At 43.2% G+C, this 23,647-nt stretch overlaps 2 protein-coding genes across 2 annotated transcripts; one reads left to right on the top strand and one right to left on the bottom strand.

The window, feature by feature from the left end:
• Positions 1-1,490: 1,490 nt before the first annotated feature.
• Positions 1,491-11,974, bottom strand: gabarapl2 (GABA(A) receptor-associated protein like 2). The gene is made up of 4 exons (XM_030730848.1): positions 11,723-11,974; positions 10,477-10,532; positions 8,296-8,468; positions 1,491-3,239 (listed from the first exon to the last, which is right to left on the bottom strand). The coding sequence occupies exons 1-4, from the start codon at positions 11,754-11,756 to the stop codon at positions 3,125-3,127; spliced, it is 378 nt and encodes a 125-aa protein (XP_030586708.1). The 5' UTR covers positions 11,757-11,974; the 3' UTR covers positions 1,491-3,124.
• Positions 11,975-12,504: 530 nt separating this feature from the next.
• On the top strand, positions 12,505-21,511 carry tmem231 (transmembrane protein 231). The gene is made up of 7 exons (XM_030730847.1): positions 12,505-12,922; positions 15,641-15,807; positions 16,414-16,542; positions 17,145-17,288; positions 18,076-18,157; positions 18,246-18,351; positions 19,838-21,511. Exons 1-7 carry the CDS (start codon positions 12,784-12,786, stop codon positions 19,998-20,000), a joined length of 930 nt encoding a protein of 309 aa, XP_030586707.1. The 5' UTR covers positions 12,505-12,783; the 3' UTR covers positions 20,001-21,511.
• Positions 21,512-23,647: the final 2,136 nt, after the last annotated feature.

The following is a 23,647-nucleotide window of genomic DNA, read 5'->3' as shown; positions in this document are numbered from 1 at the left end:
CAGAGGAAATTAAATTTAAGGTCCTTTGTTGTTTGTTGCGTGTTCAGAGATGCTCTCCTCACCTTGGTTGTAATGAGTGATTGAGTTCCTGGTGCTTTCCTATCAGCTCGAAGGCATTTTCACCCAGAGGACTGCTGCTTACTGGATATTTGATATTTTTCAGCATCCTCAGTGAATCCTTCAGATGTTTGTGTGGGAACTGAATATTCAGACCCGCCCGTCTGGCTCCAGCTGCCCCACGTTCAGTCATTTAATCACCGTTCTTCCCCCATCCTGATGCTCGCTTTCAACCCCAGAAGGTCGTCTTGACCGCGTCTGCGAACCTAAAAGCAGGTTTAGGCGTCTGTCACAGACAGAGTATCATCATTTTTACAGTGACCCAGCCTAATGGTCACTTCTGTGTCAGAGAATCTCACAGAGACGTTTCCCCGTCAGAGCTTTGACTTTGAACCTCTGCAGAGTGATCAGTGGTTACAGCGCAGGACGACTTTAGCTGTCAATAAGAGACATTTAAATATAAGACAAAGAGCAGGCGCTAAGTTTTACATTTGTTTTTATTGGTCAGGTCTTCCAGCTACCTTACCTTTGTCAAATATCTAAAATTTCTTTGTCTTTAAGATACATTTAATGTTCATACAAGACTGATTAATGAAGACGGTCCTAAATACCACTGCATTCCTTCATTACACAGCTTCAGTGTTTCTGAATCAGCCTCATGGTGCACAAACATGGGGTCCAGTAATGGTTTGAGATATGGGTGTTTTACAGCTGCAACTAAAAGTTTCAGTTACCCAGAGAGCATCTGTAGAAGACCGACGTGGTGAATGTCTCAAACCTGCCAGCAGGGGGCGTCTGCCTCCAGTCGTGAAAAGAAGTTTGTTTGTATGGATGGAAAAATGAGCCTTTGGCTCTCTTGAAGTCTTTAACCATTTTACACACGAGTTTATCATCTCATAGCGAATACAACATGATGTTCATGTCATGAGTCTGAGCCAAGCGATCAGAGAGCTTCTCTGCAGCCAAAGGCCTGAACAACACTTTACTGGAAGTTAACGCAAGAAAGCAGAGCAGAGTTATTCCTGCAGTTATTCCTGCAGTTATTCCTGCAGTGCTCAGTACTGAACACAGGCTCCACTCCAGGCGGGCACACCCGATAAAACTAATAAAACATCTCCACTGGGCTCATGACACATTCACAGAAAATACTACTGCAACTATGTTTCTGATGTCATTTTAAAGTACTCAGTGTTGGGTTTTTACTTTGTTGTCTTAACACTTTTCTTTAAGTAAGGACCTGAATACATCCTCCACCCCCGGTCTTCACTGTGGTTTCTGTGCACCCCCAAATAACCTGAATAAGTACTCTGAGCTTTAATGATAATCTGATCTTTACTCTCCAGTTTTTTCCTTTTAGCGCCCTGAAGTGAAACACTGTGTTGCTCTGAGTAGCTCAGTTAGCGCCTTAATAACAGAAAAACACACAGCAGGACTCACGCAAAACAATTTAATCACAGGTCTGTTAAAACCCAACTCCCAGTCACATTTCATGAGCAATCATTTTTTCCCAGAAATAAAATATCAAATAAATAGTGAGTGCTTCATCACTCTGGTTAATCAGCCCACAGTTCAAAGGTTAAAAAGTATTTAAACATCAACTTTCAGACAAGTTAAATACAATTCAGATAGTTTCACAGGTAATTAAACGGCGCGCAGGGTTGTACATAAAGACTGGGACTCTACTGCACCCCAAGACACAAGTAGCAAAAATAAAACACTAAACACTAAAATTTAAAAAGATTAGATCATAAAATAAAATAATTCCATTGGATGTTCAGCCACAGCTGTGAGCTGCAGTCTGGGCGTGCCGGCTGAAACGGTAATGACACGCTAACAAAACTGCCCTGCACGGTTGTGTTATGTTCTCTATGACATGCATGTTGTACAGTGACTGACAGACCGGCATATATGCAGTATCTGAGTGTGTAATGACCACAGAGTCGACGAAGAAGCTCCCAGTGGCAGAAAGATGCTGCATAGCTGAGCTGCTCGTTCTGCACGGAGCGGCTGTTAGACATGATTTGATTTGTCCCACTACATCATTTATTTTTGGCTAAAGTTATTATTATGGATCATGTAGGGGAGCTGGAGTGGTCACTGTAATGTTTTTAACCAAACACGTTCAGAACTTAATGAGTTTGACCAGAAATGTGAATTTTTAATGGTTCAGTGAATAAATAATAACGAGGCATCAGTTTGTATCACTGAGAAGGTCAAGAACCACTCATTAAGGTTTTATTAATTATGAGCTCATTTCTCACTACTTTGTCACTAACTACTCACACGCTTGTGTATTTATTTTTTTAATGTATTCAACATTTTTTTCATTTCAAACTTCAAGTAAAGTGTTGGATTTCTTTAAGCAGTAAATTTCACGATTTGCTGCTGAGATGCTGACGTCAGACTGGGGAGCAACACCCCGAGGAGCAGCGCTGCTCCGAGCACAGGGCTGTCACAGGCCTCCTCCTTATGGCCGACCTTTCATACGTGATATGATGCGCAGTACAAATAACGCAGTTAATGATTCTAGTCACATGATTACGGCGTCTCTTTCTCACTTCAGCTGAACATGAATATCTGTGATAGCAAATAAACTGTAGCATGATTGGGTAGCGTAATGATTGGTGTGTGTGTGTGTGTGTGTGTGTTTAATACTGGTGCCAGGACGATGAATGATGTGCCTGTAACGTGTGTGATTGTTACTCGGACCTACGGCAGTGTTAAAGATAACAATAACTGGCCTTAAAACAGAGACATGACAAAGTTAAGTGGGGTTTTTTTCTGAGCCTGTGAAAAATGTTTATTGTAGCATATTAGTGTCTTTACCTTTCACCACAAATTTGCAGCTTTCAGTATCAAAAAATTTACCAGAAATGACAGTGCCATATGTGTAGGTGCGTTACCTGTGTAACACATGTAGAGGCCAATTTCTGAAGCACTGTGCACCAGTATATGTTGAGCCTTACTGTGTGTGTGTGTGTGTGTGTGTGTGTGTGTGTGTGTGTGTGTGTGTGTGTGTGTGTGTGTGTGTGAGCGCGTGTGAGAGAGACTGGTATTCAGTTAAGCATTAACCCTGTGCTGTATAAAAGGCCTTGTGACCGAAGGTGTTTTCTCCGCTGTAGGCGACGTACAGAAAGCCATCCTCGTCCTTCTCCTTGTCGTACAGCTGGCCCATCGTCAGACTGAAACACAGCAGAAACCAGCAGAATTAGTCACAGCCACAGACTGTATATAAAAGATGGACGTGGACACCGCGACATCACTCTGCAGTGCGTTTTTGCCATCGCCATCTTGTTGTTTTGAGATATCATGAGTTTGTGTAACTGCTTGTGACTGACAGGTTGTAAGCCAGCAAGGATATTGTGGTTTATTCTCATTTCTGACTAATAATGATCATAATTTACAAAATTAACTTAATGTCTTATTTGGTGTGTCTTCATAGTAGAAACTGAAGCTACAGAAGCTGCTCGGCCATGGAAGCTCATACCATGACAGGGTTCCAGGCAGAAAATTTTATAGCCAGATGTGAGTGTACGACCGGTACCGTGACCAAATGTACCGAACAACCGCTTGCTAATGCTAATGGTCTTGCCGCTAGCTAACTGTTACAATAGCGATCTGTTCTGGTAGCAAATTGCTGAAATTCGTAGGCCAGTGCGACGGCGCCTCAGCAAGGTGCAGGGCCGGGCGATCAACCACTGGCTAGAACCCTGCATGAAGCTGCCAACACATTCTTGTGCTGATGTTAATGAGGAGGTTTGGAGCTCTGCAGTTACTGAGTCAGAAGAGTGTTGGAGACTTTTTACGTGCTCAGTGATCCCGTAACTTTACGTGGGTAAGATGCTGTGGTCTCCAGTCACGCCCACTGTGCAATAATAGCACTTACAGCTGACTGTGGAATATCTAAGAGGGAAGAAATTTCACTTGTTGCAACAGTAGCATCTTGTTACAGCACCATGCTCAAATTCAGTGAGCTGGGCAGACCCACACGGCCCGCAGAATTCCTTCTTGGGGCTCCAAATGGGCAAAACTGCTATGGGCCTCACATGGGCTAGCCTGGTTTTACCCCTCAGTCCACATCACCTTTCTGTGAGTAACCCATAGTGGGTTTACCCCACAGAAAACCCATATATGGGCCCAAAAGGCAAAGTTGCCCACACAGCTCCACAGTTTACCACAGCTACCCACTGTGGAACTGCATGGACATGTTTGCTAGGATGGTGACAGTGTAGGGTCAAGTGAATAAGACCCTCAGTCACACAGCCCCAGTTACAAACCAGTCAGTGACTCACAACAACCTGGCAACCTCTCTCTGAGAAAAGTGAAAGTACTGGAAATGAAAACAGTTTGCCTTCAAAGTAAAAGTTGCACCTTTAGAAACAGGCTGGCTGCAGCTCTGAGGCACAACTTTTACTTTGAAGGCGAGAAACTTTTCCATTTGTGGCTTCTGTCACAATTTCACTGCAGCTGGTGAGAATTTGCAGACAAACACGAAAAACTACAGGCCACTGTGGCAATCTGGTTTTTGGTGCCTCACCCGGCGACAGCCGGGAACCTCCAGGAACCACTGCCAACCAGTCGGGGAATACATATTTTATTTCCTCCCTAAGGCCTCAGTGAAAACAGGTCCGTGTAATCTCAAAAAAGATTTGTTTTATTTTTAGTTTTTTTAAATAAACCCTCGTGGGTGGCGAGTGAAGAGGCAGTCAGGTACTTTGCATTGTTACAACATGCTTCCTGTTTTACATCAGCAGCATGTTGTGGGGGGAATAAAATTTGATTTTATTACTGAAGAACAGCATACATGCAGAAGGACCGGCTCCTCGATGGTAAATGGATGGCAGTTATATCTGAACGCTGCTGTGCGTTCACTGACATTTATTTCACTTAATTTGGTTCAATTTTATTTATGTAGAAGCCAAATCCCCACAGCAGTCGTCTCGAGGCGCTTACTTCTTCACACCTACAGTCTGTTAATCCAGTGAGCTCATCTTTGGTTTCCTCTGTCTGCTTTTTCACTAGAGTCTGCCCTTTTTCTTCTTCATTTATGTCACTCCGTGTTGCAAGTTAAATAATGTTTCACCCATTCAGTAAACTTCTCTTTTTGATAAGACATATTCTGGGAATCCCACTAAGCCAGTTAACTTTATGTTAAGCATAAAGAGAGTCTTACAGCGATAAGGAGGACAATAAGGAAGTGATGGCTGCGGCTCTTCCTTTCAGCTTTTATTGATCCAGGCGTTTCTGTTGGCTCATGTGTAGTCCAGGTGTGTCCTCCCAACACAATCCAGAATACACCTGGACTAAAGTGAGGTCGCCAAGCTCAGTGATTATAAAATGTTTCATTTTTGTACAACAGGATCATGAATGTTAAGAATGATTTTGATTTTATGCCATTTTCGAAAGCAAAAGAAGTTCTCATTGCTTGCAATTAATTTACATGTGAAATTTTACTGCCCGACAACACCGCACAGCTGTAGGTGGTTCACAGAGAAAACAGCAACATGTATGAAGTATACACTGCTCAAAAAATTAAAGGAACACTTTTTAATCAGAGTTCAGCATCAAGTCAGTTGATGAGGTCAGTAAGTATCAGAGGGGGTGTTAATCAGTTTCAGCTGCTTTGGTGTTCATGACATTAATAACAGAGGGGCAACAATGAGACACCCCCCCAAACAGGAATGGTTTTGCAGGTGGAGGACTCTCACAGTTTTCCCTCCTCCTCTTTGCTCACCCTTGGGTGAGTGACTTAGGGTGACTTTTTGACCCTCTCCCCTCAGGCAGGAGGCTACGGTCCATACGTACCAGAACCTCCCGACATAAGAACAGTTTCTTCCCCTCTGCTGTTGGACTCATGAACAATTACCCTAAGACTGTTACCACCACCCTCCACAAACGCTGATGACCCTATGTCTATGCACCTGTCTGATTGCACTGATGTACATATTAGTGGAATATAGTCTACATTCTTCTATCTTTTAATTAGTCTCTGCACTGTATATTTTGTAATTTTGTAATATTGTGTTATAGTTATAGCTCTAATATCTCTGTATATTTGCAATTTGTATACTTGTATATTGTCTTATAGTTTTTATACTTATTTGTTTTTTCTGTAAGCACGAAGTACCGCAGCAATTTCCTAATGCTGTGAACCTGTTCACCCATATGGCAATAAAAACCTTCTGATTCTGATTCTGATTCTGATCTGCTTGTTGATGCTAACTGCCGCACCTACTTGTTAACTTCAGAATTACAGAGATGCTAAACTGGTGAAATTCTCAGATCAACACTGTTTTTCACTAGTTCTGCATTTGGCTAGGGTCAGGGTCACTGCTGGTAGCATGAGGTCATACCTGGACCCTACAGAGGCTGCACAGGTAGTCCAACTCAATACGTGCCATTGGCAGAAGGTTTGCTGTGTCTCCCAGCACAGTCTCAGAGCATGGAGGAGCTTCCAGGAGACAGGCAGGAACTCTAGGAGAGCTGGACAGGAGAAGGTCCTTAACCCATCAGCAGGACCGGGATCTGCTCCTTTGTGCAGGAGGAACAGGATGAGCGCTGCAGAGCTACAACATGACCTCCAGCAGCCACTGGTGTGAATGTCTCTGAGCAAACACTCAGAAACAGGCTTCATGAGGGCGGCCTGAGGGCCCGACGTTCTCTAGTGGGCGCTGTGCTCACTGCCCGGCACTGTGGAGGCATTTGCCATAGAACACCAGAACTGGCACTGGTGCCCTGTGCTGGAGGATTGATCCAACAAAATTTCATTGTGTTGTGTAATGACAATAAAGATATCTTATGCTATAGACATGAAAGGGTCTGAAGAACGCCCGGCCTCATGTGGTGAGAGTATGCAGGCAGTTCCTGGAGAATGAAGGAACTGATAACACTGACTGGCCCCCATGCTCGCCTGACCTAAATCCAACAGAACACATCATGTTTTGGTCCATCTGATGCTGCAAGGTTGCACCTCAGACTGTCCAGGAGCTCAGCGATGCCCTGGTCCAGATCTGGGAGGAGATCCTCCAGGACACCATCTGTTTTCTCAGGCATGCAAACAAACAAACTACTGAGGACCATTTTGAGTTGCTGCAATGACCAGCCTCAACAAAATGGACCAGCCTGCAGCATCATTTTTTCCACTTGTCCTTAAAGTCAGCCCTCTGTAGGTTGATCGTTTTCATTTCCATCATTTTGTTCCTAACACATCAAACAGTCCATATGAGTGCAGATATCCAGCATGATTTGTTCCCACTGAAATCTGATGTGTTTTCAGTGTTCCTTTGAGCAGTGAATATTCCTCTGAGCCGGACTGATGCTCCCTCTGCTCTGTTACATTTTGTGTTCTGTTCTTAATCTGTTGTTTTATCTGCAAATTATTCGAGTTTTAAAAATGAAAAAAGCTGTTAGTGGTTTTTCCTTCTGTTTCCATTTATCACTTTCAAAAATAAGACATGATCTGATGACCCAGCCAACAGGCCTGCAGACTAGGAGCCCTGCTGTGGAAACTTCTTTGGCATCATCCTGCTGAATAAGTACAGCCTGCAAATCACTTGCAGCAGCCACATCACAGAGACAAACATTTTACCAGCAGCAGTCTTTTATTGTGGAACTGGTTCTAGATTAGCCACCAGCATCAGTACTGTGTCGGTGAAGAGGTGGTGTGTGAGCTGCTGATCCAGAGAGTGGATTCTAAACTTCGATAACTTATTTAGAGCATCAACGCTTCATCTACTTATTGCTGAAATCTGATTAAAACTCTGTTGTGGATTCTGAGGACACGACCAAAAACAGGCCTCAGTGACCACTGAATTCATTGTTGCGTCTCAGGGGACGTTTGCAGAAACTCCCTCAGGGAATTTCTGGGATACGGGATGGACGCACGGCCAAACGGACCGTAAATAAACAAAACTTGAATTTCTTTTCTTAAGCTACAACTACAAAGTACAAAGTATACAATCCAAAGCAAGTATTAATGATATCCAGTAAATATGTTTGTTCATTCTTTATGTTCTGTTTAGCTCAACATAAGTTTATTTAAAACATTTTTATTTAATCAAAATGTGACTGCAGAAGCTTTTTTTAGTCAGTTTTAACTACAAACAGGTTTTTATGTCACTTCAATATTAGAATAAAACAGTAAACAGCTTCTGGTGGTCTCTTAGCTGCACTCTGATGATACAAACCAGGAAACAGTTTAAATTCACTGACCTGCTGCAGAACGCAGCGCACGCTCACCTGGACTGGGGGACAGTTTTGTCCACAAAGAGGAAGATGGCTTTCTCTGAAGGCAGCTGGATGCGTTTCCTGATGATCCACATGAACTGGGCCACTGTGATGTCAGAGGGCACCAGGTACTTCCTCTTATCAATGTCCACAATCTGAGAGCCAGAGACCTTCTCCACTATCACCTGAAGGACACACAATAGCAGACAAATGTGTTTTTACACACTGTGGTCACGCTGCCTGTGGACTGCCAATCTCAGAACAGCCGTCTTCTCCTCCCCAAAATCCTCACTTCCCTCAACTGTTGTCATTCTGGTGTCATCGGGTTCATGTTGCCATCACAGAAAAATGAAAACTTTTCGGTCACCCTGTGGGTGAAATGCTGTCCTGTAAATGTTCAATAGGAGCTCCTGCAGCTGAAAGCTACCTGTAAGGCTTTCAGGTGTGACGGTTGATTTAGCTGCATATCAGCAAACAGCTGTTTACCAGTGTGAGTCAGTTTTACTCCAAAATCTCAGAAACTTACAGTACGGTACAAAAGTCACCTTCATTCTTTATATGCTGCTTATAGTACACAAGGCAACAACAGTTTGGACAGTTCTGACGAGCTTGAAAGTCAATATTTGTTACGACCACCTTTATTCTTCGGCTCAGCCTGAACTCTCTGAGGCAGGAATCGTTCTGCTGGGTTCTTGAAGGACATTCAAAGTTCTTCTCTGGATGTTTCTGCCTTTTGTTCTGTCCCACACTGCTACAATGATGTGGATGTCTGGGCTCTGGGGAGGCCGATCCATGACTGATATGATTGCAGGGTTTTTACCTCATAATATAAAGCACCTTGGTGCTGTATAAATAAGATTAAATTGAATTACTGGTGTTCTATTGTGTTTTTCTATCCAGCATTGGCAGTGTGTTTGGGATCAATGTCATGCTGGAAAAATGAAGCTGTGCCCAATCACATGCTTTCCAGATGGTATTGCAAGGTGGATCAGAACCTGATGGTACTTTTCTGTGTTCATATTTCCATCAGTTTTGAACACCACTGGCTGAAATGCAGCCCAAACCATGACAGAGCCTCCACCATGTTTTACAGGTGGCAGACACCCACTGTTGGAGCTCTCCTGACCTCCTGAACCAAAAACTCCATCAGACCTGCTGCCACTGATTTTCAGTCCAGTTCTTGTGTTAAAGAGCTGCTTCCTGACAGTCGGCCTTCCACTGAGACCGTTTCTGATGAGGCTTCAGTGATCAGCAGATGGATCAGCTGAAGATCCAGATATAACTTCTTTGCTGGATTTTTTCCTGTTTCTTCAGGACATGACTTTCAGGTACTGTTCATCTGCAGTAGATAGATTTTTAGGACTTCTTCTTTTGTCCCCGATGTGTCGAGTTTCCTCAAATTTTTAAGAACACACTGCACACCGTGCTGAGATACTATAGCTCGTCTGGAAACACCTTGTGGGTGCAAAAATACCATTTTATGCTGGTCAAACTGTCTTATCAAAGGTGATTCAAATCTTATGCACAGCACTGTAATTAAAAATAATACGTCTCAACTCTAGGGCACAGGATATCATTAAAAGATTCAGACAAAGGGGGGAAATCAGACTGCACCAGAGGACAAGGCTGAAAACTCATTTTAATGGCCTCGATCTTCGTGTTCCACTGCATTGGAAACAGACGTGATTCTGGATGAAATCACTGCATGGACTTAAGAATACTTAAGAAATCCATGGTCAGTGGAAAAAAGTTAAGAAAAAAGGGTCCTGACTCAGTTAAGATGGAGGTGAAACGGAAAACTGTCCTGAGGTCATTTTCTGCCTGGATAAGAAGAACAAAATGGATGGTCCTGTGGTTTGACCAATCAGAATCTGGAATTCTTTTAGGACACCGTGAACGCAGCATCCTCCAGGTTAAAGAGGAGAGGGACCATCCTGCCTACAGTTACAGATGACGTTTATCGGTAATGGCCCTGCTTGTTACGACTGTGTAAGAGGATTGCACATTTGCAAGATGCTAATTTGAATTTAGGAGGTGCAGAATTTGACTTGTGTATTTATATTTGATAACCTAAAGTAGTTAAAATTGGAGATCATCTTAAAGCTGTTAATTCTCACTCACTTCTCTCCTCTTCCCCTCCAATAATTGCCATTCACTCTTCAAGCCACACAGCTGCCCTCCCCCACAACTCACCGGTACTCTGTCAGGATATTTGTTGCGTATTTTGGCTGACTCCACACATCGGTGCTCTGAGGGAGAGACAGCAAACAAACAGGAAGTCAGAGATTAAAGGATGAGCGCGGCCTCTCGGGAGTCCTCTGGCCTTTCAAGCCAAGCCCAGTCAGACACATCGGCCCAAACGCACAATCAAACACAGCATGCAGGCTGGCTGCGGCCTAAGCAGGGGATACTTTCTAACACCAACTCACAGGGGGATTATCTTTGTTTGTCACTTAAAGTCATTACCATCACAGATATGTAGTAAATCATATTAACAGCCTTCATTAAGTCATTATTATATCAGGGGGGTGTAAGTGCATCTATTGCAGGGATGACTGTATGCAGCAGGAAGAAAATGAACAGAGGTCAGAGAGGGTGAGGTGATGGGTGAGAACATGTGGTGGCTCCATTTAGGAGCACACTTTCATTAACCCAGATAAGAGGCCTACTTCTGTGTTTCTTTAAAAAGGAACCTCGAGGTTATCTGAAGCTGAGGAGCAAAGCGCCAGAAATGTCATTAACTGGGTGGCAGCATGCTGTTCCAGCCATCTGATTATGGAGGGAGCTTTACACCAAACTCAATTCAAAATTCTATCAGATTATCATTAACAGGAGACCCACACTCTGTTTGAGTAAGGTTACCAGCTCTGAATCACTGAGGAAACACTCTTCAACTTGGCACCCATGTGAGCTTAATTTCAGTGATATGTCCTGGTTAAATATACCCTAGAGGGGGGTTAACCCAGCAGCCTGAACCAACACAAAAAGTTGTAGCACTATTGCACACAGCCGAATTTACTATAAGAATCCCTGATAGGTCTTAATCCTGCTACTTCCCCGGGATTTCAAATAGGGATTACATATAAGCAAAGCAACGTTAAATTCTGGGATTCTTGAACGGAATAAGGTGATGAGGAAATATGCATGCAATGGGAAAACACACTTCAGGGCAGGACTGATCTGATGCATCAGGGATGTTGAAAGGTGAACCCCATTTTGACAGCGATCATTTCACTTGAAGGAATAATGTCAGCGCTAGTTACTAATCATGCAGCATCAGCCATCATGGATTTAAAGCAGTTATCTGCTGAGGCAAGCGCTACATTTCTACACCTATAGGGATGAGATGGCAGCAATCGATGCGGAGAGACAGAAACAGAAAGGAGGGTGCGTGACATGACAAGAAGATCTCGTTTCATAACAATCCAAGCCCCTTTACCGAGGGAATGGTCCTCCTTAAACATCCATTTCATCTTTGCTGGATCCCCGCACTGAGGCGTGACGGCAGGCTCGAAAGGCGGGCTTCTGAATGTGCGGATAATGTCCAGAAATCCAGAAAAAGCGATCAAAACAAAACGTCAACAAGCCCTCTGAGCCCGGAGCTTTCAGCTGTCCGTCTAGGAGCGGGGTGACGTCACTGTCTGACACAGTGGAGGAGGAGGGGGAGGAGGGGGTGGTGCTGCCTTCAAGTGCTCCCGGCCCATCTATGGAAGCGTCTAAAGCTAATGAATCAATTTCTACAATCCTAATAATAATAACAACAACAGCAACAAAAATAATAATAGTTTTCAAAACAACAACAGAGAAACACAAAAGACTCCAGTGACAATCAAAACAACCACATTCTTTTTGTGGTTGTTTTGACACAAGATGGTCACCTGCACAAAATAATCAGACACGACACAACCTCAAAGAGATGAAAACAACCTCAAACGAACACAAAAAATTACGATAAGCTACTCCAAAGTCAAAATTACAATAAAGACACGCAAAACAACTAGAAAGAAACCCCAAAGGGATGCAAAACGACCTCGAAGAGAGGTGAAATCACAAAAATACAAAATACCCCGAAGCCCTCATACGCCCCGGTATGTTAAAGCCTGTGGGAGTATCTCCTCTGTAAAGCTTTTCTGCTCCCGTGCAGTTTGTCACATTTTGTCTGTGTTTTGTGTGACCTCCCAAGCCTGTGCCTCACTGTGCTGATATCGCGAGAATGCAGCACAAACGCGAACACTGGCAGCCATGGTAACTGTTGGACGCTTAGCTAGGCTGGAACATGGCGCGGTGCTGGTGCTAACATAAACAGGCTGTTAATTCGCTGCGCTTTATGACAAGTACGCTCCTGGGAGTCATCCACTTTGATGGATATTACTTAATGAGGGATAATCTAAGTGTAATTAGCATTTTATCGTCGGTTTACACACGCTGGTCCGCTGAGGGCTAATTCCGTCGGTTAGCATCTTTGCTATCTGGGAAGCTGTTCATACCTTCAGTCCACTTATGGCTTTCTATGAAGTTTACTCTCATCCGGCTTTGATTCGGTACAAAACGAGCGTGTGCACGAAAGCCACGCTGTTCCTGGCGGTGGTTCTTTGCCTCACCTACATCCCGCCGCTGCTGGTCGCTTACAGGAGCCAAGGTACAGCACTCCTCCACAAGTTCCACCTGCGCTCTGGAAACTACACCCTTTCACTGCAACACACACCACACCAGTAATAGATGCAAAAATGTTTTCGTCCCTAAGTCAGGGCAACGTACCTGGGTTACTCCGTGTCATGTTGTCTGCATAGTTAATAATATTCGCTGGAAATGTAAAATGTCACATTTTGCTTATGGCAGCTCCTCTGTCCTCCGCACCCTGTTTGTCTTTGGACCTTTAGTGTAGTTTTAACAGAGGTGACAAAAGTACAGACATTCTGTACGTAAGTAGAAGTACAGATACTTGTATTTAAAAAAAAAAAAAACTCTGGAAAAGTTGAAGTACTGAGTCAACTTCTTTACTCAAGTAAAAGTGAAAAATTACAGCCTCTGAGTAAGAAAGTAAAAGTAGCTCTTATACCAGATATGTTTGTGCAAAGCTGTCTGAATCTTGTGCTACATTAACGCAATAATAAAACAATATTATTACATGAGAATACAAACTTTATTTCAGTTTAAATTCTAATTTATGTACTCAGCACAATGTTATGTAGAACATGCACAGAGACAAAGAAAGAAAATTTAAAAAAAAATAGCTATATTTGCTTTCACCCACATTGTGGCACATAGCTCTGCCTCAACACCTAAACAGGAATTCAGCAGGTTGGGGAGCCCTGGGATCAGTTGGCTCAGCGTGGGGAAAAGACTCACAACTCACAGTAATTTCTATTGTGAGTGCCAGTAGATTTTCTTTGTGTACAGGCTGTGATCAGCTGACATGTGCTGCTGCTGCTGCTGCTGCTGCTGCTCTGAGGTTTACTGCTCTGTGGGGATGAACTGAATTCAGCAAGATATAACCCAGTATTTCACAACACTGACAGTATACAGTTGGTATAAAGGTTGAATTCAGTGAATGAATCTCAGCATCATCAGCTTAAATTCAAACTCATACACTTGAAGTAACCCACAGGGTTTCCGCGCAACCTTTTCATGCAACCTCTGAATAACACAAAGTTAGTGCACCTCAGTTTGTTTTGCAGGATGTTTCACAATATGAAAATGCATAACTTCACATCATATACAGACACAAGATCTGATTTATAAATGAGGACATTAAAAATGTAAGCGTTAAATTTCCAGGTTATAAGCTGTCCCTGAGCAGTCCTTACCTTTAAATCTAACCTCTCTGTTTCCTCTTTCTTCCATCTTTCTCCATCTCCGAGTGAAGCTCTCTCATTCTGGGAAATACAGCAGCTGTTCCTTCAGCTAGCAGACTCACTGTGTGACAAACTGCAAACACACAGTTTGTGTGTTTGCTGATATTTGTTGAGCTGATAGAAACGATGCATTTGAAATTACCTGCAACACGTTATTCACTTTATGCTCCTCTTCTGTAGCGCTAGCTAGATGCTGAAGTACCGCAACCACAACTTACAAACATCTGCACTCAGTCCGGCACACTTTAACCCCCGAGTACTGCACTATAAATGATACATAAATTATATTTTTTTGCCTCTTTCATCTCTTTGTATCCAGTGCGCGCCGGCGATGGAGGCTACAGCAATAGGATTGACTTTTATGTGATATTGTTCCTCCATTTAGGCTCAGATCGATTTGATGTTTGAAGGCAGTGATGTGAAATAAAAACTTCCCTCACATCCATCCATCCATCCATTCGCTTCCGCACATCCTGTTAAGGGTCGCGGGGGGGCTGGAGCCTATCCCAGCTGTCATAGGGCGAGAGGCAGGGTACACCCTGAACAGGTCGCCAGCCTGTTGCAGGGCCAACACAGAGGGACAGAGGGACAGAGAGTTTAACATGTGAGGGACTTCCCTCACATGTTAAACCTAAAGTAACGAGTCTGTTTGAAAATGTGTAAAAATATAGGGAGTAAAAGTAAAATGTCAGAAAAATAAGCACTGAAGTAAAGTACAGATACCTGGAATATCAACCTAATACAGTAAAAAAGTATTTGTACTTTGTTACTTCCCACCTCTGAATGTTAACACATTTTTTAAAGTTGGTTAAATATCCAAGCATAACATGTGATTAAGTTTTTGTTCTAAAATACTTTCTGCCAGACTGAAACTTTTATTAGCAGATAAACCGGCTCTGCCTCCGGAGCTGCAGCTGTCTCTTAGAAAGCATTACATACTGTAATGCTACAGGCAGTATTTATTTTCATTACCAGTACACCTGATACTGCCCCCAGCTATGAAATAACAACAGAGTGAAAACAGAAGTTGTTACCAAGTTGTTTTGTTTTCTAAACGAGATTCAGTTCAACTGCTCGTTAATGTAAATATCTAATGGGCCAATCACATGGCAGCAACTCAGTGTATTTATGCACATAGCCATGGTGAAGACAACTGGCTGAAGTTCAAGTTCAGCATCAGAAAAGGGAAAAAGGTGACTGAAGTGAGTGAATGTGATGTTCTTGTTGAAACCCTTTCAGAACCTCCTGATCTGCTGAGATTTTCCCACAGAACCATCTTTAGGATTCACAGCGAATGGTCCAAAAAAATAAGAATCCCAAATGTGCACCTGCGAGTGCTCAGAGCTTGACCTCCAGGATTTATTTTCCGTATGTGCGTAATTATACCTACAGTAGTAGGTAGTTGTAGACAACTGAAAGAGTTCCTAAGTCATTATAACATGATTAAATTTTGAGTAGCACAAATGTGTGCTCGCTGTTCTCAGAGTTTCTTTTTATTCTAGGTTTCTGGATAAAACGGAGCACTTATGAGGAACAGCCAGTTGTGAGGTTCCAGTACCAAACTCTGCTCGTTGCAGCAACCAGTACTCAGGGAGACCATGTCGCCTGGAGCACCTTCCCCCATCTTAACAACATGCTTGGAGCCAACCTCCGGATTCCTGCTGTCTCTGTAAGAATGCGCTCACTCAAGTCAAGGCTGAGTCACGAGGCCCGAGTTCTCCCCGTGTGATTTCTGAGATGCAGGATTGACCCTGTGGGAATAGAAGATAGGATGTTCTGTGGATGAACTTAAGCTCTTTGGTCACTTCTGAAGGAAAGGCAGAAAACCCAGAAATAAAAAGTGACCATTGTGTTGGTTTGTTGTACAATGCTGTAATTTCTTTCTGTCTCACTATAAACTGTGTATGAATCATAGACCTTTATGTCAGCTGCTGGTTTTTGGACTCTGAAATTTGGAGCCACGTTAATGTTTTGGTTCAACAGACCTTTTATCAAAGGGGCTGCCCTCCAAATTTAAGCCTTAAATGATCAAATTAAATTAAATTAAATGGTGCTTTTGTGAAGGGGAGAATTAGCTATAGAATCCAAACTGTTCTGGACATTTTAACATACAGTGTATTGTAAGAATGTGATGTAATCTAATTTTCTTCTATTATACAACAATGAGTTGTTCACTGTGTATAATAGATCAGAAATATGAATTCTGTTATTTTCCCCTGTATTCCAAGCGATCATATTCACATTGTTGTGGTTCCTCTGTGACCGCCGTCTACAGGTGAGAGAAGAGGACCAGAATGAGGACGGGAAATTGGACCTCCTGCTCTTTCAGCTGCAGCTCCCCCTGAAACCTGATGAGCAGGTGTACAGCGTTCAGCTGCTGCTCACCTTCAGCTACCAGCTCTTTGTATGTACTCCACACTCGCATTAATGTTCAGCGATACACAAATCTGCTCATTAGTGCAAATTAAAACTAGATTGTAATTCATGAAACCTGAAGCTCACACTGCCATTAAAAATGCCCCAACAGCACAAACACAGCACAGAGGTCAATTTCACTGACTGCAGCTAACTGAGGTGAGACCTAGCAGAAAGCTACCAGCTGCAGCTGCAGTTAATCAAACCTCCCCAACTTTAAACCTTCCAGAATGAGCCATAAGAGGTTTATTTGTATAGCACGAAACCGGTTTTACAAAGCAAAAAATATGCTTGCTGCTGCATTGCTTAGCTTGCGTGACAGAACCCCTTTCTGCTTCTGGCATGTGAATATGAGCCAGAAATAAGCCTTCAGTTACATCACCTCCACCTCCATCTATCCAACATTTTCTTCCACCTATCTGGTTCAGGGTCACGGCCTGACCCAGCTGCCATAGGGCGAGAGGCTCGGACACCTCAGACCTGCACAGGACTCCACCTTCAGTGTGACAGTAGTACAGCAGACCGCTCAGACCCAGCTGCGGTCTGCTGTCCAGCTAAAGCAGAGCGTAACACTTGTTTGTGTTTTCCCAGCGGATGTCCACAGTGGTGATGCAGAGCCTGGCATACGTGCAGCACTCCTCTTCTGTCCCCGGAGCTAAGCTGTTCATCAGCGGAGACCTGAGGCTGCAGCAGAGGACGCCCTTGCCTCACCGGGGACTGTACAATATTTATAACGTAAGAGGACACCGGATCACCACCGTTGTCTCTCGCTTCGTCCCCTCAGGCAGATACATGTTTTACACCACGCTCTGAGGCAATGAGTGGATAAAATCTAATATCCAAGAGTGTGTGCCTCAGTGTTGGTTATTTTGTTACTCAGCACTAATCTGCATATATTTGTGTCTGTGTGACAACTTCAAGCTTACTAATGTTAAATTATACAAACCAACAACAGTTTCTTGCTTTGCAGTAAGAGGTGATTTATGGCAGAACAGTAGTTTCTTATCTTTTTAATCTTCTGCAAGAGCAAAAACTTGTTAAACCACTTTAATTTTTGCTGTAACGCTCCACTGAACTGAAGGGCTGAAAAGTTCCTGAACACATTTGTATCCATTTTTGGAGTCATTAATTTAATATATGTGTGACTGACATATCCTCTATATTATAATGTCACATAAAATAATCTACTTAAATCTGTATAAATAAAATTCATTCCTGAAGTTTTGTTTAAAGTTTAGTTCAGTAATTCATTGTCTGACGTCTGTTCATGTGTGAGTAAATGAACTGTTTGCAGCTCATTCAGCAGGTTTAAATGAGCTGATTTGCCAAAGTCACTCCCTGTTATGAAGCCATGCACCTGCTTCCTGAACATTGAAGTTAAATGGGTGGATGCATAAAGCTGAATGTGCACAGCGCCATCAGTACAAACATGTAATTATACCATGCATACTTGCTGTACTACTGTTAATGCATGCTATGGTTGATGCTGCTGCGTTTTCTCGTCCTCTGTGTTGATGCTCAGGTGTCGGTGATCGATGGTTCGAGCCCCTTTGCGAGTGCGTATGACCTCGAGAACATAATCAGGAGCTACCAGGATAGAAACTGTGAGTTGAGTCGGGCACTCGTCTTCATCAGTTTGATGTGGATTTCGTAAAATGTTCAATTTCTCTCTGTTTCGGTTTCCCGCCACAGTGACCACAGCGCTGTCCTGTCCGACGCCCGTGTGGACTGTAGGACGAGCGGCTGCTTCTCCCTTCGAGCTTAAAGCTGAAATCCGTTACCCTGTGGAGGTCATTAGATATCCTTTAATAAATACAGCAAAGTGGTCGGATGTGTGTTCTCACATGTCCTCCAAAACTAATTTTAAAAATATAGCTTTAAAATTCTGTGGTAAGATGAGACACCTCATGCAAACCTGGTTTCTCTCACACGCAGGGCAGGTGTGAGCTTTTGAGCCATCTGACATCACTTCCTCAATATTCTGCCAAGCTTTCTTCTTTCAGACTAGAAGAAACAAAGGAAACATTCATAACATGCACTGTTAATGTTACGCCACTATTCGTAAAGCTTTAGTAGTAGTTTTCCCACGTGCTGAGCTGAGACAACCCTGTACTGGTTTATGAGTTTGTTCATGTGGCATCCTGATTTATAGAAGTCGCACTCTTAAAAATGTGGATTTCTTTCTGGCTGTTGACAGTATTTTCATGGAGCAATTTGAGAGTCACTTCTTTAAAATGTGAAAGCCCTGCGACAGACTGGTGACCTGTCCAGGGTGCACCCTGCCCTCTGACCCTGTGGCAGCTGGGATCGGCTCTAAACCAGAAATAATGGTCATAATGTAAGTAATCAGCTGCCAGCTCCACGTCCCCGTAAACCCCTTAATTTAGTATTGAACAATTAAAAATGGTTTATGACACACTGTGTACATCTAATCTGATCTAAGGACAGTTTTATGGAGCATAGTGTGACAGCAGTAGCATTATTAGTGCCGTGTACAGCTGGACTGTAGCTGCATAAAACTGCCAAACATTAACTAACATCAGAAATCATGAAGCGCTCGTCACACCAGACCGAGTGAGGCTGAAGCAGCAAACCTCTGAATCATCCTCAGAAAAGGCTTCACTTAAGTAATTCTGCAAACTCAGAATTGCCTCAGAAAAGTTAAGTAAAGTTAATGTGGTGAGTTAGAATAACTAACATACTGTATATTGTGCTGAAATAAGTGAGCTCAACTTAATTTTAAATGAAATAAACTGAGTGTACTTTAATTTAGCTGATATAAAACTGGATCCACGCAGGAATTTTGATTATCTATTTTTAGATATTTGAGCATATTTGCACACAATATTAACCTTTTGTGTCAGGAGGCTGGGATCAGATTTTCCCATGTGTTGCTTTCATTCAACTCAGTTCAGTTTTATTTATATAGCGTCAAATCACAACAAACAGTCAAGAAACAGAAAACCAAACAGTGAAAACGATGAGCGAGGACTTGGCGACAGTGGGAAGGAAAAACTCCCTTTTAACAGGAAGAAACCTCCAGGCTCAGGGAGGGGGCGACCATCTGCTGAGACCGGTTGGGGCTGGAGGGGGGGGGGAGCCAGGACACATGCTAAACTTTGGTCCAAAAACAAGTTCATACTATAAAGTGACAAAAAGTCAGAGAGCAGGTAAAATTCAGAAACAAGACTCACGATTTAATGTAAATAATGAAAATGCATTTAGAGTTTTGATGTGTCGAGTGAAGTTTTCATCATCGTTTCTGCCTTGACTTTTCCCTCCACTTATCGTCCTGGCTTCTGGGAAACCATCAAATTTGCCTGGATTCAGTACATCAGCATCCTCCTCATCTTCCTCTGGGTCTTTGAACGCATCCAGAGATTTGTTTTCCAGAACCAGGTCCTCACGACCGTCCCCGTACCTGTGGGTAAACCCCACAAATCATGATGCAGTGATGGGCTTTGACCTCCTCACGCCGCCTGCCTCTTTTTTCCACGTTCCTCCTTGAACTTCCTGTTGCGGTTTCCTGTGGTCTTTATCTTGATGGGTTCAGACGGATCATTTTCATCATCATCATCACCACCATAAACTGCAACAGATTAGAAACTAGTTTTAACTGGCCTGCAGTTACCTCGGCCAGCTAACTGAGTGTTGTAGTGGTAAAACTGGCTTCATGTTTTTATGATGAAAAATGTACTCATCAATAAATTTGAGTAAGTTAGTAATATTTAGAGTCACCATAAACAAACCTGCTGAAACTGATTCCAAACACATTCACACAGCTTCTTTTTTATAATAGCAAACACACAAAAACTGCAACACCAGCACCAACCAGTATAAACTCATCCATGTTTGTCACACTGTTGCAAATTAAATGATTAAAGGGCTTCGATATTTGCTGAAAATCAGGAGCTGATCAATGGCTGCAGACGCTGGTCTAGACAGACTCCTCTTCTGTTGCATGCAGGAAATTAAAACACAAAAATAGCGTCTGAAAGGTCAGAATCATCCCAGGTTCCTTCTTTGCGCACTGCGTGACCCACACTGGTGCAGCTCTGAGGTCCAGACTACCAGCTGCATCTGTATGAAACCATATGAGACTGTAGGACACGCTGGCCACAGATGATGTTTGGCTGTGTTAGAACATGTTCCACATGAGTCCATGTATTTACAGGCAGAGGAGCGAAACAAGCTCCAAAGAACTGTCTGTATTCTCATAATTTTATGGACAGATTTTGAGTTTATCTGTTTTATACTTTTCTATATTTTTGCTGTTTTCTGTTTATACTATAGTGTGACTGTAATTGGAGGTTAATAAATAATATTTTTACAGTTTAACAGTATCTGCTTTAATATATATGTATATATATATGTATTTTTTTGTATCTAAAAAATGAAAACTTAATATTTTTTTTTTTTTTAAGTGTTCAGACTTTTGTGAGAACAGGTGTATGAAGCCAAATCAGAGCTTTGGGTATTCTCAGGAGCTCAGCGGTCCAGTCGGTCATCCTCAGACTGGGAGGTGACCAAGAACCAAACAGGAACTCTGAACTGGTTCCACTGGGTTTGCAGATCTGCCCAGGGCTTCAGTTTCCTTCAGAGGTGGCTGAGAGAGAAGAAGTGGACTTGACACTGTTTATGCAAGTGCTGTATGAGCGCAGTATCAGAGAACACCTGACTTCTAGCCTAAATAAGGTCCACCTGTGGCAACGTTAAGGCAGTCAGGTGCACCCTGAGTCAGTTAACAGTGAAGTCCAAGTGTAGCCCGTGCAGAAGTGCTTAACTTGGGCCAAACATTCATAGTTATGTTTGTGAGAAGCAGTCAGAAGACTCTGAGGACTCTGAGTTTGTCAGAACACCGGCACATCATCACACGACTGTGTTTTAGCATTAGAGACATGAAGAGAGGCCAGGACTGAGGGGAGGGTGGATGCAGCAGGATGGTGGACATGTTACGGGGGGACAAGTGTGAAGTATATGGGCTGGGTCTGTTTAAGGGGTCTCTGGCCCTTCCTTGCTGCCTAGTCCTCACACTGGCTCCCTTATTGGCTGCATGATTTTTGTTAATAAATAATTTTTATTAGAGACTAAACTGGTGTTATGTTCCTCCTTTTTTTAGCCAGCAATAACACCAAATCAAATAACACCAAACTAATCTTTAGGCACTTAAAGACCTTAAAGACCCAACAATCCCCTGTGTGCAAAAGAGGGAGAGAAAACTCTTCAACAGGAAGTAACCTGAAGCAGAAACAAGCTGAGGGGGGGTGAGACCTGCAGGAAGGTGGAGAGTGAGAGAGGACAGAGAAGACACAAGCTTAATTATTATTAGGTCAATAGCATGTAATGGTTAACCTTCCATCAGCATGGTTAAGCAAAGCAAACATCTCAGGACTGGCTGCAGGAGGTGCTGTCCAGCCAAAACCCAGACTTCAGTTCAAGCGTAGGAAACAGGGAGGAGATGAATTGATGCTCTATCACACCTGCTCTTCAAGCTGGGCCACCTGTGGGGGAGGAGGAGAAGAAGCAATGTGTGTTACTGATTGGTCTGAATGATGCATTGTGTATCAGTCCAAGCTGCTCTGTGTTTGTTTCCTCTTTTTCAGGGCTTCACTGAAACACTGGAGGGTTTTTCGTTTGTTTGCTTCAAGACTTTAATATGTCACTAAGTTCTCATTGTAAAGTGCTGTGCAAAAGTCTTGAGTCAGCCCTCGCTTCTTTATATTTTGTTAGGAAAATGGGAAATAGATGCTGAGATTTATTGAAACACATGGAAATATAGCATATAAGGCAAAAACAGAGTTTGTCAGTGTTAAATGGCTTAAAACAAATAAAAATCTCTGAAAATGGTCCGGTACAAGAACTGGACTGAAAATGAGTGAAACAGCAGCCAAAGAAAATCTTTGAAAGGCCTCCAGAAAGCTGGAGAGCTGCAGCTCAAGGCATCATTAAAAACAAAACAAAAAAAACAGGAAAGTCTGACTCCTTGGAAGCAAAATATAAAGAAATGAGGGGTGACCTAAGACTTTTGCACAGTACTGTACCCTCCACCACACGCTGTTAGCAGGCAACAGACTGATCTGCTTCAGCCTGCTGCCCTGCAGAGGCGTGTTTTTCTCCCTCTGGCTCACTCTGCCAGGGGACATTTATTTAGTGTGTCTGTGGTTCTGGAGCAGTACCACTGCATTAGCTCATTCAAACCCCTCAGTCAAACCACTGAGGCTGGGTGAGACCGTTTACACCCTATTAGCTCACACACTCTGAGCTCCTTCTTGGTTGCCATCGTGATGGACAGTCTGACAGATGAGGTCAGGCAGGGCTGCAGTGTTTGCAGACGGCTGTGATCCACAGTGGGAGTACGGAGCAGGTGGAGGAGAGCCTGGAGAGGTGGAGGTATGCACTGGAGAGAAGAATGAAAGTCAGTAGAAGCTGGACAGATGTGTGTGAATGAGACAGAGACAGGTGGAACAGTGAAGGTAGATGACTTTAAATACCGGGGGTCAGTTATCCAAAGCAATGAGCAGTGCACAAGAGAGGTGAAGAAGAGAGTGCAGGCAGGGTGGAGTGGGTGGAGACGAGTGTTGGGGTGGTTTGTGGAAGAGAAAGGGAAGGTTGACATGATGGTAGTGAGAGCTGCTGTAATGGATGGTTTAGAGACAGTTGTACTGAAGACAAGAGGCCAAGCTGGAGGTGGCAGAGGTGAAGATGCTCAGATTTTCACTGGGAATAACCGGGATGGACGGGATTAGAAATGAGTACAACAGAGGGACAGCTCAGGCTGAGCAGTTTGGAGACAAAGTTAGAGAGACAAGGCTGAGATGGTTTGGACATGTGCAGAGCAGGGAGAGTGGATATACTGGACAAAGGATGCTGCATATGGAGCTGCCAGGCTGGAGGAAAAGAGGAAGACCTCAGAGGAGGTTGTGGATGTAGTGAAGGAGGACACGCAGAGGGTTGGTGAGGGATAGGGTGAGATGGAGGCAGATGATCTGCTTTGACAACTCCTCCTTCTTGTCCTAAATTTTCTCTTGTTTTTGTCACTAATGTCTGGATTTCTGCTTGAACTTATTTTTCCTGTTTTTTTTGTTTTGTTTTTA

Source organism: Archocentrus centrarchus, chromosome 6, assembly GCF_007364275.1.
Source record: "Archocentrus centrarchus isolate MPI-CPG fArcCen1 chromosome 6, fArcCen1, whole genome shotgun sequence".
Taxonomy (NCBI): domain Eukaryota; kingdom Metazoa; phylum Chordata; class Actinopteri; order Cichliformes; family Cichlidae; genus Archocentrus; species Archocentrus centrarchus.
The sequence above is the reverse complement of the archived record's forward strand: the minus strand, read 5'-3'. Positions and strand labels throughout refer to the sequence as shown.

Bases quoted from the DNA above. Each gene is read 5' to 3' on its own strand.
- gabarapl2 (XM_030730848.1), bottom strand. From the start codon at position 11,756: ATGAAATGGATGTTTAAGGAGGACCATTCCCTCG. The intron at 10,533-11,722 runs GTAAAGGGGCTT...TCTCTCCCTCAG, and splicing joins TAAGGAGGACCATTCCCTCG to AGCACCGATGTGTGGAGTCA. The intron at 3,240-8,295 runs GTGAGCGTGCGC...GCTGTGTTTCAG, and splicing joins AAAACTGTCCCCCAGTCCAG to TCTGACGATGGGCCAGCTGT.
- tmem231 (XM_030730847.1), top strand. From the start codon at position 12,784: ATGGCTTTCTATGAAGTTTACTCTCATCCGGCTTTGATTCGGTACAAA. The intron at 12,923-15,640 runs GTACAGCACTCC...TTTTTATTCTAG, and splicing joins GGTCGCTTACAGGAGCCAAG to GTTTCTGGATAAAACGGAGC. The intron at 15,808-16,413 runs GTAAGAATGCGC...CGCCGTCTACAG, and splicing joins TCCGGATTCCTGCTGTCTCT to GTGAGAGAAGAGGACCAGAA.